General features: G+C 49.3%; 1 protein-coding gene across 2 annotated transcripts; it reads right to left on the bottom strand.

Annotated features, from left to right (window-relative positions):
* Positions 1-352: 352 nt before the first annotated feature.
* LOC106745874 lies at positions 353-12,079 on the bottom strand. Of its 2 annotated transcripts, none has more exons than XM_014621852.1 (4): positions 11,760-12,079; positions 9,362-9,548; positions 6,890-7,104; positions 353-5,029 (listed from the first exon to the last, which is right to left on the bottom strand). In XM_014621852.1, the coding sequence occupies exons 2-4, from the start codon at positions 9,468-9,470 to the stop codon at positions 2,648-2,650; spliced, it is 2,706 nt and encodes a 901-aa protein (XP_014477338.1). In that variant the 5' UTR covers positions 9,471-9,548; positions 11,760-12,079; the 3' UTR covers positions 353-2,647. The 2 variants fall into 2 exon arrangements, with proteins under 2 accessions (XP_014477338.1, XP_014477339.1); XM_014621853.1 differs by lacking the exon at positions 11,760-12,079 and adding an exon at positions 10,628-10,985.
* Positions 12,080-19,133: the final 7,054 nt, after the last annotated feature.

The raw sequence follows: 19,133 nt of genomic DNA on the forward strand, positions 1-19,133 counted from the left end.
ATTTTCCTTCCGTATACAATGTAAATAGAAACGAGAATGTAGAAAATAACACAACCCCCGCGATAGCATGCTCGTGTAATAATAGCACGCGGTTATGCGAAGATATCTCGGCAAAGAAAGAAGAAAGAAGGACATCCTCGTACATCATCGTGCATTAATGCGATATCGGCGATAATCCGGTCGTCATGAGGATTTTTTCACGAACGCATATTGGAAACGGTCTCTCGAGACGCCACAGAGAAAACAAATTTTGCTGGAACAGCAAATGTTTGTCAATATAGTGACAGCAAAAACATTTATTCAGACAGCAAAAAATTTGTTAAGAGTATTAATTGTTAAGAGTATTACAATTAATACTCTTAAAAAATCTTCCGGCTGTCTAAATAAATTTCTTGCTGTCTGAACAAATTTTTTTTCTCCGCGTTTTCTTCGACCACGCATAAAACTCCTTCAATGGCAGTGTGTGTGTGTGTGTGTGTGTGTGTGTGTAGTAGAGAAGACGCACAAATACAGTTGACATCGTTGACAGGCAGAGATAAAGAGAGAAGGATAATGCAGCGGCAGTGGAGAATTATTTGGCCTCGATTCAACCGTTCGTCGTTTTCAGCTTGTAGAAAGAAGATGCGTGGACCATCGGTTCTTCGTGCGAGAAACGAAGAACAGAGCAGGCAGACAGACAGACAAGGGACAACGTATGATGGGAAACGCAATGGGAGGTACACGGGCGACGTCACGTTAAATAGCGAGGTACGTCGGGAATATCAAGACAGAGAAAGAGAGAGAAAGAGCAAAGATCGGCAGCCGGCCGTTCGCGGCTGATGAGCAAACGACGAATTCGTTAAACCCGAAGGCATCACATTTGGAGGATCACTTCGTGAGCGGCGAGAATCTCGTTCGGAGCGGCCGGTCACACTGAGAATCTCATTCAGTGTGCATCAACTAAATTCTCGTCCGGATAAACAAACTCTTGTTTGAGCGAATCCACTTTTTGGCCGTGAGAAAGCAAGATTTACTTTTCTGAGCCAAAGGTTCGGTTTTTTGAAATCCCTTCGAAGAACCTAACCGTTCGTCGGTTAGGTTCTTCAGTTCTTCGGTTCTTCAGTTTAGACGACCAGGCTTGGATTGTTACAACCGAAGAGTGTGTATTCAGGTAGGAATTTAGTCGTTTCAACGAAATGGGTTTCTCAGTGCACTCACGATGGCGCGTTGACGAACAACTCTTTTACATCTTCGTCTTCTAGCTTCGAGAGGAAGGTATTCCTCGGATATCACTTTCCGTTTCCGAGCAACACGGAAGTCTAAGACCCGGTCGCGCACCAACAATCTCCAGCGGCTTCAGTAAGTCCGGGGATTTCGCGGTTCCTCTCGGGGATGCAGCCTATCGCGCGGATAGAACGGGATAATTCGGTCGTCGGAAGCGTCCGAGCGACGTTTCTGGAAACCAGGATGAGAAATCTCACCGTCGTGTGTCGCATCGTTGCCGATTGTTCCTCGAGAAGAGGGGAGGATTTCTCATCTATTCGATTTGTCGATTACTCGCTCCCTACACGGAAAGAAATCAAGATTCGCTCTTACAAGCGGGACCATCAATCTTCAACAATTTCGAAACTTTGGAGAGAACTTGAAACTCTCGAATTATGGAAAGCCGAACCTTTAATGATATTTAAAAAGTCATAAAAGCTTCACGAATTTTACGCTTCGAAGCGTCGAAGAGTATAGCCTCACGAATACTGTGGACTAATTTTTTATTCCAAGAACATTGAGAAACTTTGTCAACGAATTTTTATAAACGAACGGTGGCACCAGATATTATATAGTCTCTTTCTTGTAACGAGGGATATGTCTTTCCCGTTGCGTTTATACTCGACCTAACAGCGGAAAAGTGCGAAATTTAGGGAAATCTTGTAATTCCGATGTTTCGAAACTTGGATATGTTCCAAATTCAAATACTAAACGCCCGGGTTTCAGATTGTCGGAATATTCGAAATTCGAATGTTGAGGCCTTCGGAAGAAAACATCAGCTCTGGTTGGAATTAAAAATCTCGCCGGCTTTGCCAAAATCCACGGTCGTAATAACGTATACATTGCGTCACATATGCCTTACCATTCCCTAAATAGAGGAGTACACGATTTTCGGCTTTATGCACATACGCATAAGGTCGAAAATCGCATAATTAACTCCTACTTGTGACAGCAGACTAAATCATATAATAATATAAATTTAATATAAACTTTGTCCATTAAATTGAATAATCTAAATATAAATCTGGCGGATCAACCGATTACTATTTCTCCCGTGTACAGGTTCTGGCATCAACGTAAAGATCAATGTATTTCCCATTCGCTTCGCGGGTCACGTGGCCTCAAACGCGCACGAACCGAATCTGCGCTGAAATGCGCGCGTGCGGGCAATAGGGGTGGGTAAACCGACACACCGACGCTACATGCCGACACAACACGTGTAAACCGAGTCTTCCGACGTTCTTATTACATTACTATATCGCTTAGTTTGCCGTCACAAAAGGGAGCTGTTATACGATTCTCGACCTTATGCGTGATACGCATAAGGCTGAGAATCGTGTGCTTCTCCGAGCTCTCGAGGAACCACCGTGACGCAGACTTCCGTGTTCCCCACGTCCTCCCGCTCTTAATAGGGCACGTGGATGTCCCTGGAGCGCGAGCGACCCCTGCAGAGCCTGCAGACGGCGATGAAGCAGGCCAGCCCCAGGAGAATAGCCAATCCGGCGCCGAGTCCGGCCCCGGCCCAGCCGGCGGGCCCGGTGAAGCCTCCGCCGTTGCCGTTGACGGGGCCGCCGCAGGTCTCCACCGACTCGTCGTCCGGCTCGTAGAAGGTGCCGTTGAAGACGCTCGACAGGCCGCGGCTCGGACAGTTCACCACACCGTTGCAGAGCAACCTGGCGGGGATGCATCCGGCGTCGGCGGGGCACTGGAAGGCGCAGTCCTCGAGCTTCTGCGTGTTGAGCGCCCCGGAAGCATCCCTCGGCAGATGGTAGAGCTCGGTCCAGGCGATCTTGAAGGCCGCCCTGGCCGGCGCCATGGTCCCGGTGAACTGGACGATCACCGCCGGCGACTCCTCGCCGTCGGCCGGGTGGTCCGTCGTCGGCGCGATCTGCGCCGCCGAGATGATCGGCATCTCCCTCACGTAGCTGACGTTCTCCCCGCAGATGCCGAGGTACGGGCCGGCGTTGCCCGGCAGGAAGATCTCGAGCTTACCGTCCTCGCAGGAGCGCGAGGCGAACTTGATCTTGTCGAAGTGCAGCCACAGATCGCGCTCCCGGTTCACCCGCAGCTCCCAGATGCACTTGATCGTCCGGGGCGGCGTTACGTAACCGAGGGCCTCGTAGTGGGGGAACTCGATCTCGCCGTCGGTGCTGGCCGGCAGCAAAGCGGGTCCGCAGAGCGGGCTGTGCGCGAACTCGTACTTCGCCTCGAAGAGAGGCGCCGGCATCTTGAAGTAGCTGGTGGCCGCGTGAGCGCCGTCCACGAGGAGCTTCAGGTCGAGCCTCTCGCCGCGGGACACCACCCTGAGCAGAGGCGGCGGCGGCGGCGAGCCGGTGCCCGGCGATGGGCTGCCGTTCGACCGGCACAGGCAGTGACCCTTCACGCCCTCCGGGCTCGGCTCTCGGATGATCACTCGGTCCACCCGGCTGTCCCAGCAGTGGCCGCACTGGGCGTACGGGTGCTCCTTGAAGGCGATCGACTCGATCACGAGGATCACCCGGGCGTACAGCCGCTTGTCCGTGACGAAGGTGTAGGTGCAGGCGAGGTCGGCCGGCGGGTCGCCCGGTCGTTTGTACACTAAAGTGTTGAGGGGCGAGCGGAGCTCGCCCGTGCGCGACTTCCACGACGCGAAGGTCTCGTCGCACTCCGTCCCGGGGATCGGCTCGCCGAAGCGCGTCGCGTTGAAGAAGTCGTAGTGGGCCCAATAATACAAGGAACTACCGGAGTAACTGCCGGTCTTGCTCTCGAAGCGCACGAAGAGGGCGTTCGAGCTCGACACGAAGTCGTGCTTCTCCATCGGCTTGCTGAAGGTGTCGCAGAAGGTCTTGATGATGCGCGCGTCGTCCGGCCAGTCGGCGTCGTACAGAGTCAGACTCTCGCCGCAGTCGCCGTCGTACGGCTGGATCGGCGACTCGATGCGATTCACGCGGAAGCTGGGGAAGTAGAGACGCGCGATCTCGCCCGGTCGGCCGCGCAGGAGGTACGTGCAGCTGGTGTGCGGCGGGTACCAGTGGGCGACCGAGAGGAAGATACCCTCGTTCCCGGTGAGCAGGGACTCGCTGTTCAACAGCCAGTCGCAGCTGCCGTTCTTCACGCCGGCGGTCTCCACGTGACCCGGCCAGTTGCCGACGTTGAAGTGGAAGCCGGTGTTGAGGAGCGGCCCGGCCGGCGACGACACGAACTCCACGTAGAGGTCCTCGCTCGTGCCGATTATGCTGTACGGGAACTTCCCCATGCCGCAGAAGGTGCCGATCGTCGGGCTGCTCTCGTTCTTACCGTCGTAAACGCGGATGTAGTCGTACGGGCAGTGCTCCGAGCCCGAGCTGATCGGCCGCATCGGGCAGGTCATGATGTTCTCGCATCGCTGCCCGTCGATGTTGAACTCCTCGTTCTCGATGTAGAGCTTGATGAACGGCAGTCGGGTGTTCAGCCGGTACTTGCAGTGGAGGGCGCGCGGATAGATGCCCGGGTAAGCCGGGCTCTGCACGTAGCACGTCTGCAGCCGGCAGTCCTTGAAGACGCGCTCGCAGTAGCTGCCCGGCACGATCTCGCCCCGCCGATTCGGGTAGAGCTCCGGATGCTGCCCGTATCGCAGGTAGACCTCGAACTGCTGCTCGGCGCGCGAGTCGAAGCTGAAGTACGTCTGGTCGGTGAAGTTGTCCGCGTGGAAGAGCACCCGTACGAAGCTCGTCTCCGAGATGAAGGTCTGCGGCTGCTCGGACTCGCCGCAGTAAACGCCCGGGTCTTTGCGATTGCTCACCTCGGTCTTCGTGTTGCCGTCGATGATCTGCGAAACCAACCGGGAGACCGGGCGAATGCTTGCTGTTTCGCCCCTGGGAAGCCGAATGCACGCGGGTTCGATGAATCACGCGGCCATTTCTTACCGCGATCTCGATTAATCGGCTAAATGAGCTCTCGAGTCTCCTCGCGAGAAGGAAAGGAAGAAACGCGAGAGAGATACCGCTTTTCGCCGCTCGTCTTTTTTTCTCGCTCGGTGGAAATCTGTAAATCGAGGCTAAGACGGGCGCGGAGGAAATACGAGGAGAATAAAAAGCGCGCGCACAGAGAGAGAGAGAGAGAGAGAGGGGGGGATGGGAAGAAAAGAGAGAGTAGAGGTTTACAGCGTCACAAAGATCAATACCTGATACCGAAGTAACTGAGAGGGGGGGAGGAAGGGAGGGAGGCAGGACGAGTGCGCGCGCGCGCGCGAGAAAGAAGCAGATAGAGGGAAACGGAGGGAAGAGAGAATCATTTATTACGTTCGTCTACACGGGAATGCGCTAATTCGAATCATCGATACGGCTCGTCTCTCTCTCTCTCTCATTCACTCCGACGAAATTAAATTTAGAAACGTCCCCACCGATAATTGGAGCCGATGTTAACACGAGAGATCGATCCGTCCCATCCTTAACTCGTTCTCGCAAACAAGCTTAGAAATTATATCGGATATCGATATCCGCAAACGTTATCGCGTTCGATGTAGACCGGCGAGTAGCCTGAGAGGGAGAGAGAGAGAGAGCGGAACGCAGGTTGTCAAGCTGGACGAATGAACGCTCGCAGACGTTCCTGATTGTTCTCGGGAGAATCTCAAAAATTTCGTCTCTCTCTTTCTCTCTTTCTCGTAATTCCGTTCTCGTGGATTCATTTAACGAGAGACAGCAAGATTCGCGGTAGAAGAGGTAAAATCTACGTGGGGGAGAGAGGGGGGAGGCGAGAATCGACCGCTGGCGTGGACACCCCGAGTAGAAAAATGTTAGGAAAAAAAAAACTAGACAGAAACTGGGCAGTTCTCACCGGCTTGAATCAATTAGACAGTAATTGTTCAGAAATTGTCTGAAAAATGTTGACTTCTCAGCCAGTTACTTGCCATAAATTATAAAAAGAAAAATAGTAAGTTAATGCTAGACAGTTTCCAGCGGAAACTCTTAAAATTCTGGCTGGTGTTTCTTGGCTAGAATTTCCTGGCCAGAAATTAGGCAAAGTAATAAACGGATGAAAGAGTAAACGGACGAGATGCTCGAAAGCTTCTTAAGAAAACTGGTCGGAAACCGTTAGCTGGTTTTACCATCCAGTTATTGTCGAAGCAAAGGTCTCTCAAACGTGTGAGTTTTTGGCCAGTAAGACTGATCAATAACCGGTTAGTTAGAGAATTACCGGCCAGTTACTGGCTGGAAACTGCTTTTTCATTTCCACTCGGGACGTTTAATTGCTCGAGCGCGCGTAACTCTCGCGGATAGTTGAAAGACGCTCCGTATCCACGAGATTCCAAGGGATATCTCATCGATATCACCCTCCTCCATCCCTACCGCCCGTGTCATCCCGCTACAAGTCTCATCCACCCCTCCTTCCCCCTCCGCCGCGCGTAGCATCGGTGTCAACCTTCAATAACGAAAGAATAATCTAGAAACGGCGCTATTCATCGAACTGAAAAATTTCAATTCCAGCGCTCGGCTAATTGGCCGGATTCTCCCTCCAATTAATAAAAATGCGGAATACGAGTTTCGATAGGGAAAAAGGGAAGAGGGGAGGTGAGCGGAGGAGGAGCGGAGGACGGATGGACGCGTTGGATCGCAGCGATCCTGAAATGAAACTGCTACACGGGGATGAACGGGGCTTCGCACGAAGGCGCGCGAGGACTCTGTCTTACCTGCAGGTATCCGCCGCTGCAGGTGGTCGCATTCTCCAGGACGCCGACCTTAAACTTCTTGAAGCGAACCCGCAGAATCCAGTCCCGGGGCGTCCCGCGGAAGGCACGAAAGCGGTACCAGCACGAGAGAGGCTTACCCCAATTCGCGGCGGTCACCGCCGGGCTCGACACGTCCTCGTAAATGTCCACTGTTTTGTTGCAGTGGCCTCGGTCCGCTGAAATAGAGGTGGTTGTAGTGAAAGGACGCGCCCCCTCCCTCCCTCTCTCTCTCTCTCTCTTTATTCACCTCCCTCTTCCACTCGTAAATTACCTTTCCACGAGCATCAACTTTTCAGCTCGATCCACGCGAGTAAATCACCCTAATGCGGATAGTTAAGATTCGTGGCGTAACTCATTTGTTACGCGATAATTCGACCTGTTGGCGTAACAGAGTTGCGATAATTGCCGGTAGCTCCGCCGGGGAATAAGCTATCAGCAGCTGGCCGAGATGAATTTTCATGAAAAACGCAGATTCAAGTTCCCCCGGACACAGAGAGAGAAAGAGAGAGGGAGCATGTGGATTTTTTTCCGCCGGAGTGATTAATACTTCATGAGCGAACAATCCGAGCCGAGATTTTCATGAATTAAATTGAATTCAGAGCGACGGGAAGTGATATAAAACAGCACGACGAGATTCGCGGGCTGTGTGCGCGCTAAAGGCACGAAATCAGTCGGGAGGGATAATCGCCAAGTCGTACCGTGGATTACAAAAGAGATTTCCCGATATATTAGGAAGTCGACCGATAGAAGGACTGGACAAACTCCCCGTTTGATAAATGAAATATCGGCTTAAAACTAGAGTCTTAAATATAATTCAAGTGGCCATTTTTTGATAGGAAAGCAATTTTCAGATTCCCGCGAAAGGAGATGAGAGGTGGTTGAAGGAAAAAGTGCTGTAAATGGAGTAATCAAGGACTGAGTACCGAAATGAGATTTTGCTTATGGTTTTACACCGGCATTGTATATTTATACCGTTTTCATCGTTGGTGTTATAATATACTTTTATTTTATAATACCGTTATATTGGACATCCAATACCAGTGTAATACCAGTACGCGCAGGTTTCGATACGATATAACCGATGTAATATTAATATTATACACATTATTAATATATTTTGAACATCAAGTTATGGTGCTTATGAAGACATATTATATTGTAGATTCAGTGTCGAGCGAGGCGAGTAAATATGAATTTCTAGAATTACACCCGATTAGAATCCCGGGCGTAAATAAAGAAGCGTAATTATATTCTACATATCGAAAGTCGCCATTTTATTCACACTGATGCTCAGAGCGATCTTCCAGCATTTACTATTTCGAGTAAGTGATGAATAAGGCTAGCTGTCGATAGTTTAACCTTCATAATTTATAACCTGAGCGAAAATACTCTTCCTATAATTTATAGATTCTCGTTAATAACCCAGCGACCAAAATGGAATTTTATATTTAGTCTATATTAAAATTATATGTAACAAAACTACTAAAACTTATATCAGTTCGCTATTACGCTTTTAGAATGACTTTGAAATTTAGATCAAGCTAATCAATGAATAAGAGAAATTCTAATAAATATAAGAATAATAAGAATTGCTGGCAGCAATTTTCATTTCTCTTACAACTCGCCGTTCCAGAATGACTGGAAAGTTGATAATTTCTATCTGTATTAGTAAAATACGGAAGATTTTTTTCAATAATGTTTTTCCGGTTAGGAGGTATTTCGGATAGATTGCATCTACATATTTTTGTATTATGACTGTTCCTAACGAACGCCAAATGACATCACATCCCTCATACTTGTAATTATAATTGCCAATTCAACAATGTAAATGTAATATAATACGTGCTATATGAACAATTACATTGTTGAGCGGGGAATTATAACGTTATAATATTATTGTTGCTTGGTGTCTGCTGGTTTTGAGAAGAATCGACACATTAAACGCAACAGTAATATAACAAATATACACGCAACAATAAACATACACACGCATTATTACCGTTGTATTCAACGTGACTGAGTTGTGCGATTCTTCGCAAAAAGACGGACAATTATAATAATAAAAAAAAAATGTATAAATACGATGCGCCAGAAATACCCTAAATGTAAAGTGAAAAGCATTATAGGAGTTTCGTGTAAAGCCGGTAACTCGGCTGACAGCAATTTTCAATCACCCGCTTAGCTCAGTCAGACTTTGACGAAAGTCATTCGTTGAACGAAAGTTGCTTAGCTCAGATCAGACGCGATTCAAATAGCCGATCGAACGGATTTCTTCTCAACAACGCTTCTCCGTTTTACACATCTGGGATTCCGCCTGAAAAGTGTTCCGTCCGTCGTCGACGTCGCCGACGACGGCGAATGAACACGACGGAGCGAGTCGGCGGCAGGAAGTTTGAACGATCGTGAAGAAACCCCCCGAAAAATCGGACTCACCTCTGCGGATGGCAGCGGGACTGGGGGTGGTCAGGAACAGGAGGACTACGACGAGAAATCCCCAGCCCCAGCTGCCGGCGAAGAGTACCGGCGCAGGTATTCGTGGCATTCCCGGGCACGAGTACCGAGGCTGTCAAAATACCTCCTCTCCCCTTGCCGCCATTTGCCTCTCTTCTCGACCGGACACCTAAAGACGCGCGCACATAAACACACGAAACACACACACACACGCGTGCAAAAAATCTCGCTCCTTACGAGTGACGCCGCTGATCGCGCCTGTTTCGATATTTGCGCGTCTAAATGTTCATTCCCCCTCCCCCCCGGTTAAATTCATTGTGGGGAAACGATTAAGCGTGTGCGATCGGTCGCGATTAAACCGCATATGTAAAACACGGCCCGCGTGCGCCTCTTTCATTCCAAGCGCGCGCGGAGGACAAAGGCGGCGGCTTTGTGCGTATATAAACGTGCCATTAAACTACAAATATGAATATTCAAATGTCTATTTGCACGCTCGAATGGGCGTTAATCAGCTTTTCGGGCGGAATACAAGAGAGAGAGAGAGAGAGAAGGATCGCGCACGATTCGCGACGTATTACGAAGGAAACGAGGGTGAATACAGGCCGAGCTTTTCGGAGGAAATCTCGAATGCCGCCGCTCGAGAAAGGTTGAATTACGATACGGCCAACCTGGTGAACGTAATACAGACGAACAAATGTACTCGTATAGCAGCGCACCGTATCGTCATTTATCCGAAGGACAATAAGGGACGGCCGAATGGCAGTTTGATGGGCCAGATGGATCGCGAGTACCGGAAGGGCCTCGTTCGTTCGTACGTCCATGTCGAGAGAGAGAAAGAGAGAAAGAGAGAGAGCGGCCTGATAATTGGTTAAATCCGCACGTTGACTCCGCTATCGACAACAGTACTTCAATCCTCCGGAATTTCCTCTCCCTTCTTCCACCTCCCTCACTCACTCTCTCTCTTTCTCTCTCTCTCTCTCTTTTTCCTTCTCATTCATCGGTATTAAACCCCATCGCATCTTTCATTTTTTTGCACATCGCGCTGCTCACAAACATTGTCCGTTTCTTCTTTCTCTCTCTCTCTCTCTCATGGATTTAATATCGTCTTTTCTCAGCACGTTTACGTACACGAATGTCATTCCACAATGAGTATTTCAAGCCCTGAGAAATAGTATGAAGAGAATAATTGACTATGATTGGACGATTTCTTAAGACTTAAAATACCTATTATTGTGGACCGATACTGACCTAGGCGACGATTCGCGCATGTGTCCGACAGATGAAGACACCCGAGTGTGTGCGAGGAGGAGCGGAGAGTATCAAGCGAGCAAATAGCTAACCCCGCGGCCTCCGATCCGACCCGTCGATCATTGCTGTCCGTCGGAAGGTCGCCAAGGTCGCGCGAAAATTGCTTGTTTTTTTCCCTCGCCTCCCCCTCGATGACTCCGGAGGACTCCCGGTGGAAATCGGCGCGCGCGCGCGCGCGCGGCTCTCGGATCGATGTGCGCGTTCGTCGGATTTTCCGATCCCGCCGTTCGCGCGCGGAATTGAATAAAGGAGGACGCGCGCGCGTGCCGAAAATACCGAATGAACCTTCCGTAGTTAGCAGCGCGCATCAGCAATTTAGATCGCGCGCGCGTTGATTACGCACGGGTGCATACCGGATGATGCGTCCCGTTTGGAAACAAAACAACCAACCGAACAGCGCTGGGAGAGAGAGAGAGAGAGAGAGACAGAGAGAGCCCGAACGATTTCAAGCGGAATCGTCGATCGATATTTTTTCCCACTTTTTTTCCCCCTTTCTTCTTCCTAATATTTCACCCCCGGACGAGGAGACGGCGTTCCGGCGCGCCGGATGCATCGACAACAAGAACGTTCTTCGTTATTCCCGCACGAATTCGGTCACAAGCGTCCCTCCATCTGCGTTTCTCGCGTCTCACGCGATCCACGGATGCACCGGGGGCTAAGAATCGCAGAAGGCGATTACGGATGCACCTTAGGAACAGCGAGCAGGACTCGCCGGCCGATCGATCGATCTTGCTGCCCCCGTCGCCGGGGGCTAATAATAAAATCTCAGGTGAGTTACCTGGACGGTAGGAGTATGTTTATAAGAGGCAAGAATAAGAAACCGATCGTAGCCGATTATTCCTCTCACACTCGAATCATGATTGGTCGATTTTTTATTCTTACTTCCGGTGAACATAACTCCTACTGTCCATTGTAATGCCCACGTTTTACGACGAGCTCTCTCTCTCTCTCTCTCTCTTTCTCGCCTGGGTCTCGCAATCAGCGGATTTCCGGCGGCGGAAGAAGTGATTAAAATTCAATCAAACTTAACTTCCCCGCAGGAAACGAAACATGCACGTGCACACCCACGCACCTTTATCATAACCACGCACTCGCTCGCTCGCTCGCTCGCTCGCTCGTTCCGTTCCACAGTTATCCCTCGGATCTCCGCCTCGGACCTTTCTCGCTGCCGATCGAAATCACCGTCACGATATCCTCCACGCGGTGGCCCTCCTCCAGTATGCCATCCTCCCTCTCATCGGACCGGACGAGTTCCCAGCGAGAATCGTGCGCGTCCTTTCTTTCTCTCTCTCTCTCTCTCGTTTTATCTCTCTTTCTCCTCTTCCTTCTCTCTCTCTTTGTCTCGTGTATTGGCGTACTGACTTTTACATCGTCGTCCTCGACAGGAAACCACGTCTAGCTTATCGTCGCACAGTTTCCTCCACGACCTTCGATCGCGCACAACTGACGCACATACAGCCGCGGGAGGCTCGTCGTCGACGATCACCACCGTTCAGCTTTCCCGGTGGCTGGAAGCGAGCGCTGCAGCGGGGATGCAGCGTGTCATCGGCGCGTCATCTCGCCGTGCTGCGAAATCAGGACGAGGCAGCGACGGGGAAGAAGCGGCGCCCGTATGAAAGAACGGAAGGGAACGAGGAGAGAGGAAAGCGGAGCTCGAGAGCGAGAAAGAACGGTGGACCGATCGGACAGGTAGATCAGACAGGTAGGTAGATCTCGGACAGACAGAGTTCGACAAAGACGGGCGAAAAAGCACTCCGACGGAGGGTGGGCTCAGTTCGGAAAGCTGGACTCGAGCCGACTGGCTCTGTGCACGAAAACTCGAAACGTGGCTGGCTGGCTTAACGTCCGCTCCGATCGGCGGAGCTGCCTCGGCGGGTCGAAGCTTCGCGCAAGCTCCCTGCGCTTCTCTTTCTCCCTGTCTTTCTCCCACGACGACGTCAGCGTCATGGCGGAACGCTCCCCGTTCCACCCTCCTCCGCCTTTCGCCCTTCCATTTACGATGACTTTCATTGAACTGCTCGTCCTTCCCCCCCCCCCTAGGCTCTCCTGTCTTCCTTCTCCTCTTTCTCTCCCTCTTCCACCCTCTTCCACCACCTTCTCCTGCTGCTGCCTCCCCTCCCGCCCGCTCCTCCACCCTGCGATGACCTATTGCACCTATTGCTGGCCCTGCTCGCCCCTGTCCTCCTCCTGCGCGCGTTTTGTCGCTGACCCTTCCGCGCTTCTGTGTTGCCTACGCTTGTGTCCTCCCCCTTTCTTTTTTATCTTACGCCACTCTCTCTCTCTCTCTCTCTCTGTGTTCGGGTGTTCGGAGGGCAAAGGGAGTGCGCGGGGGAGGGCAATCGATAGGCACGTTAATACGCGCGTAGCTTCGTGCTTATCGCGCGAATTTAGCGCTTCCGCTCCGTGAACACGCATGCAAACAGCTCTCTATTAAAAATAAAAGCAATTGCGCGCGCGTGCGCGCCCGCTCGCTCGACGTTCGCTACTGCCGCTGCTCGACACGTCGCAATTCACACCTGACGTATCGATTTACGACGAACCGAAGGATTATACCGCGCGAACGAGCGAGCGAACGAGAAAGAGAGCTTCCGACCGGCGCGGGCTTTTCGGGGTTCCCCTCTCTCTCCCTCTTACAGGCGTGCGTGTATGCGTTTGTGAATGTACAAACATATCTCGCGATCGAACACACGCAGCGTTGTTCATCCGAAGCCCGTACAGGTAACCGTGTGTACATCGCGAGTTCAATTTTCCAGACGGCGGACGATCGCCGGTCGAAGCGCGTAATTCGCGCCAATTGGCGCGGAGAATAATAAACATGGAAGGGGAGGGGGGAGTGTGCGGGAGGCATCCCGGCGAAACCCGAACCCTCTCTCGCGAAGTTACACCGCGGCTGTCCCCCCTTCCCCCTCCCACCTGTTTCTAGTTCCGACAGGGTCGTTTAAACGCTCGGGAGGGAAAGAGAGAGAGAGAGAGAGAGAGTGTGTGTGTATGTGTGTTCGAGCACCTTGTGTTTCTGTGGCGAACGAGCGAGCGAGCTGGCGCGGTTCTACATTAATTAGCGTTAAAATAAACTTAACCGGGCGCGAGATAGCTGCCATAACTTAAACCGTATTTATGGCCGGCCCGGGTCTAACCCGGGTCCGCACGATGCAATCCCGCAAGCTCTCTCCGTTCTGTATATGTACGCAATACGAGCGTAATTCGGCCGATACTGAGGTCCACGGGTAAACGGGGATTATCGAGCCGCATTCTATTATACACCGTGGAACGGTAATAAGCCGCGGGTATAAAGAAGAGTAATCAAGGGCGCAGCGGAGCGTAACGCAGGAAAAAGTGATACGATCGAGCGGGAATACCGGAGGAGACGCGAGGAGAGCGCGGGAACGACCAGGGCGATAATTCGTCCGAAAATTCGGACGAAGAGACGCACCTGCCGAGGATGATCGTTGACATCGCTGCTGAGTCCAGGTGCGCGCTCAATCGATACGGTCAAACTTATATTGCGCCCCCCCCCCCATCTCTCCCCCTCCATGGGGGATGAAAAGGACTCGCGATATTGTTGGCGCCCCGCGTCGAAATTTTCATGCCATTTCAACAATCCTTTATTAATCTCTTCGTCTCATCGAACGACACGTCACGTGTTTCTCGTATCGAGAAAATCGTGCGATGATAAATCGCCGTGTGAATTAGAATAACGTGCGATAAAATGTTTTTCATCTTCTTGAGAGATATATGAGTATCCATAAACTGAAATGAGAACTTCCTCGGTCCTGCTGGTACGCACAGACACACGGCGCGAAATCGAATGGTACGCACGTGGAAAATTATTTTCGATTAAATCGCACGTCAAGCGGGAGAGAGAAAGAAGTTAACGGTAATTTACGTCTACTTGAATAGTCACAGACCGATGAAAGCGTAACTCAAGCTGATATATCGGCGTTTGGTAATTTCTTGAATTCTTCATTCTTCAAGTTTAATTTTAACGCTATCTCGAGTAACCTATTTTGACGTAAATGAAAACGCAAATGAAACGGAAATTTAAGGCGTCATCAGAGTCAATTAGAAATAAATTAGGCCACTCTGAACCAAAAAGTTCCTTAACATTTTGCAAATAGCACACAAATTGTTGAGTCATTAATTAAAGAAGCCTCTATAAACGACTATTTTCAATTATCGATAACTTGAAATTTTATTAGCGCAAAATATAGGAACTTTCCCGCTCAGTTTCGCCCGTTCTACGTTGCACGCAGCACGGGAACCAAGATTAATTTGGGACACCCTGTATACATAAATACACATGTCTCAGTATTCTTAAAGAGAATAAACGTGTCCCCGTCGTCATAATTTCGCGTCGACGAATCGAGTCATCCGGGAATACGTCACATCGCGTCGTCTGTCCACTTTATTTATCTCACAATTGACCCACTTCTGCCCATTGTATTCGCGTAATATCGATTCGAACTTTTCGCGTTTATCACACATACGTATCACAGGCACTTCGAGCGAAGCGAAGGAAATAAATACACTCGAGAATCAATACGCTACGAACGCGATATCGGCTGAAAGGCCGCTCTTATATGCTGGGGAATCTGCTGCGCTCTTCGGGCTCTCATTGTCGATAGACCTGTCGGTTACAAAGACGTAACAATGTTACGTTACGACGGTTAACTGACGGCTAACCGATCGCCGGTGTCCCGAATTGCTGCTGGCCGGTATGATCGGCACGATCGGCGGAAAGACGGCCAACGACGACGAGAACTGGGCGATCTGGACTTTTCGAAAGTTGCCGAACAATCTTACGGGCCAATTCGTCGCGGTAAGGAAACGGACGAGCGGGTGCGCTTACCACAAACCGTCCGTATAATAAAGGTCCGACGCTGCCTGACGGACCCGCACGTCGTCGTCCGACATGCGGCCGGGCGTCGTCGTCATTTACAAGCTGATTAATTGCGAACCACCCCGATCGCATCTGCAATCAGCGGGAACGCCGAGACGAAGAGGACGAATTAGGCGAGACGGCGCGTGGGACGCCGCCGGCGGAAATTCTATAAGGATAATCGCGGTTGCCGAGGTAGGCAAGTGAAAAAGGATGATATGAAATCAGAAGGAACTCTTGTGCGACTCGCACAGAGGAAAGAAATTTTGCTGGAACAGCGAATATGCTTGTCGAAATAGTGACAGGGAGAAAAATTTGTTTAGATGGCAAAAAATTGCTCCGGACAATGCCGAATGATTTGTGGAGAGTATTAATTATCCATATATCCAGCAAGTGGCAATGAATATCTTGACAAATCTTTCTGTTGTCCAAACCAATTTTTCGCTGTCACTATATTGACAAACATTTGCTGTTGTAGCACAAATTTGTTTTCTCCGTGCAACACCATCGCTCCGTAGGAATGTCGACATCGAGATTCAACAACGGACGAAATTTCCCCGGGAGGTGGGGGATTTTCTTTCGGGAAAATTTGCCGCGAGACGAACGATATGTCTTCGCAAGGAATTCGAACTGAATTGGATAACTCGCGGAATGGAGCCGATGAAATTCGATCGAGCAGCGCGACCAGCGATCGCGACTAATTACCAAGTACCGCCCGCTGGATAATTCAGCAGGCTTTGTCCAACTGCAGCATTATTTTTCCATCAAACATGTATGTTTCATTATCATTCCCTGTGTTACGTGCTTTGTTCCCGCGCTTTGACGAGCTTAACGGGATGTACATCAGGCCCGACGGCGAATCCTATACGTCAAATGCGTTCGCGTAAGATCAATAATTTTGCAGACATTAATTCTCTGAACATATCATTGGACATTCGTGCACGAAAAGAATTTGCCAGTAAAAATTCATCCCAGAACTTTGTAGACGGCGAACACAACGACATTTTGCCTTGATTTATTATTCTTCCGCTTCATATACGCTTCCCTTATAGAAATTCATTACTGCTAAGCTCGTGATTAATTACTTATTTTGAATATTTAAAGCATGTTGTTAGTAATTTGTAATGATCAAATCATAAAACTCGCGATTATCCTAAATATTTCAATACTTAGGAAGGTAAAAATTCGAAAATTCCTCTTTCCCTTTCCAGTGGAAAATTTGAAAAATTGCAACTCTTGTGAATTTCTCCCACTTTCCTAGTTTCTCGCATTTTATTATCAAGAGAATATAATAAGCAAAGAGATGGCACGAATTTCCGACGGAAAATTTGAAAAATTGTATGATTATCCGATTTTGCATTTGAAGGAAAATTTCGATATTTAGGGTTGCAATGATTAAATATTATCTTATCATTAAAGCGGGGTTTACAAAGAGAATTTAAGGCGCAAGGCTCGAGAAATTGACAATCATAATCGAATTATGGAAAAAAATTAATTATGATTGTTCAATTTCTTAAATCTTACCCCTTAAATTCTCATTGTAGACCTCGCTCAATATGCATACTTAAATACCAATGCTTAATGGCGCAGTAGGAATGAAATATATCTTTACGGATTTAATACTGAGAATTACTGAGTTTGCAATGATTAAATAAAAAGTGTATATATATATCTATACATATATACAGTGATTCAATATTAAGAAAGCAGCGGAAATAGATAGTGAGGTATGCAAATTAATTCGGTGCCTTCTTTCATGAAATTCAAAGTTTATTTGCAAAAGGTGCAAATTTAACGTTCGAAATAATTTCCATTATTTTCTGTGACTTTATTTATTCGATCCATCGGGCGGCTGATGAATGCCTTCGCAAAAAAACTGTGCGGTTTTCACTCAATAAGGTCATCAATGCTTTTTCGGTTGACCTCGTCGATTGTTTTAAAATTCGTATCCGCCAGATGATGTTGAAGTTTGGTCGAAATAGGTGGTAATCCGACGCGGCTGGATCTGGCGAATAAACCGCACGAGGGAGAATTTCCCAGCCCGATATATAGACGAGATCCTTCGTCCCTTTTGCGGCGTGTGGTCGAGCGTTATCACGTGCAGCAGAGAATCACCTGCCTGGTTCCATTGCCGGTAGGAGGTCTTTTTACAAGTTTTATCGGTCACAGCACTTTCGCTCAAAGCGGAACAAATCATTTTGGTAGCCCGAACAGCATTTTTATTCAACTGGAACGCAAAAAGGATACGGTGTTTCGGATGTTCCTTTTTTCGAAAGACATCGTGCTACCGTTTACCGAGGTTATCTACTTACGGAAAAGTATTACCGCCTATGATAAATTGACCAGCGATAAATTACTGTTGCTCAGTACTTTTATTACTCTCATGAATAATGAAACTACTCTCTCTACTATTATTACTTGAAAACCGCCTCAAGTGTGATAAATCTGAATTTACGTAAATTTTTCAGTTGAATCACAACTACATTACACGTATTAACTGAAAAACTCGGCAATCCAGCTTTAAATTTCAATCCGAGTATACGGTGGAGCAAACTTTAAATAACGATTATTAATGCGGGCCTGAGAAAAAAAAAAAACAGTTTATCTCCTTAACATTTTCGTCACTCCCGGCGTCAATTGCATCTTATTAGTAATAGAATAATTCAGAAGAAGATAAAAAGAAGACTTAACCTGAGAATAATGCATTCATTAAAACACGACGCAATCAACAACATTAATAATAAAAATCATTGAATGAACCCGTTGGTCGCTGCTGATCGCCCCGCTTCTACGAGTATTCAGACCCCGGGTATCGATCGCGAGGATAAACTTGATGAATCTGTTATTCCTCGCCTTACGATATTCAGCACAGATCCTCCCTTGTGACGAATATCGCGACACATCGGGCGAAGATACGAGGAAGCATCCGCCGAGGAGGTCACTCCGCTGCCTCGTTTCGGGTGCGCAGATGTGGCGGATGTAAACTAGAACACGGCAGGGATCAGGACGCACGCCTCGGGGAGCGCGTAAGGCGCGCAATTCTATTAAAAAGCCATCGGATCGATTCGGCCGTGACTGCCTTGCGTGAAACCGCGTGGAACGCGTAAACGCCGCTCTCTGTGTCGCTCGTGCGGCGTCTAACAGAGAGAGGGAGAAAGAGAGAGGGGGGGGGAGAAAGAGAGAGGAAGATAGAGAGAGGGGGGGGGGAGAGACGGTGTCCGAGATATTAATTAGCACGGGAGATGCAGTGGGTGCATCTAACCTACGGCGATGCATATCTACCTCTAGCCGGCCGACGGCGTCTTTGTCTGGCCGGACCTGAAAAGCGACGCCTAACCCACTGCACCGACGACATAGGGAAGGTCTCGGCGACGTGGTGGAAACGGCGATATATTGATTACGCCCGGAGTATACCGGAGGAGTAAACCAGAGTAACGCGGGGCTCGCCAAGCATGCAGTAGAGAGAGCAGAATTCGCCGAGGTGCGCCGGAATATATACCGAAATATGCGGATATATCACCCCCTCCGCCTTTCCCTCGCCCTCTCGGCTCACCCCGTCTCACTACCCCC

Source organism: Dinoponera quadriceps, unplaced genomic scaffold, assembly GCF_001313825.1.
Source record: "Dinoponera quadriceps isolate SergipeBrazil2010 unplaced genomic scaffold, ASM131382v1 scaffold1692, whole genome shotgun sequence".
Lineage (NCBI taxonomy): Eukaryota > Metazoa > Arthropoda > Insecta > Hymenoptera > Formicidae > Dinoponera > Dinoponera quadriceps.

Bases quoted from the DNA above. Each gene is read 5' to 3' on its own strand.
- LOC106745874 (XM_014621852.1), bottom strand. From the start codon at position 9,470: ATGCCACGAATACCTGCGCCGGTACTCTTCGCCGGCAGCTGGGGCTGG. The intron at 7,105-9,361 runs GTGAGTCCGATT...CCTCTATTTCAG, and splicing joins TCCCGCTGCCATCCGCAGAG to CGGACCGAGGCCACTGCAAC. The intron at 5,030-6,889 runs GTAAGACAGAGT...TTGGTTTCGCAG, and splicing joins GCAGCGGCGGATACCTGCAG to ATCATCGACGGCAACACGAA.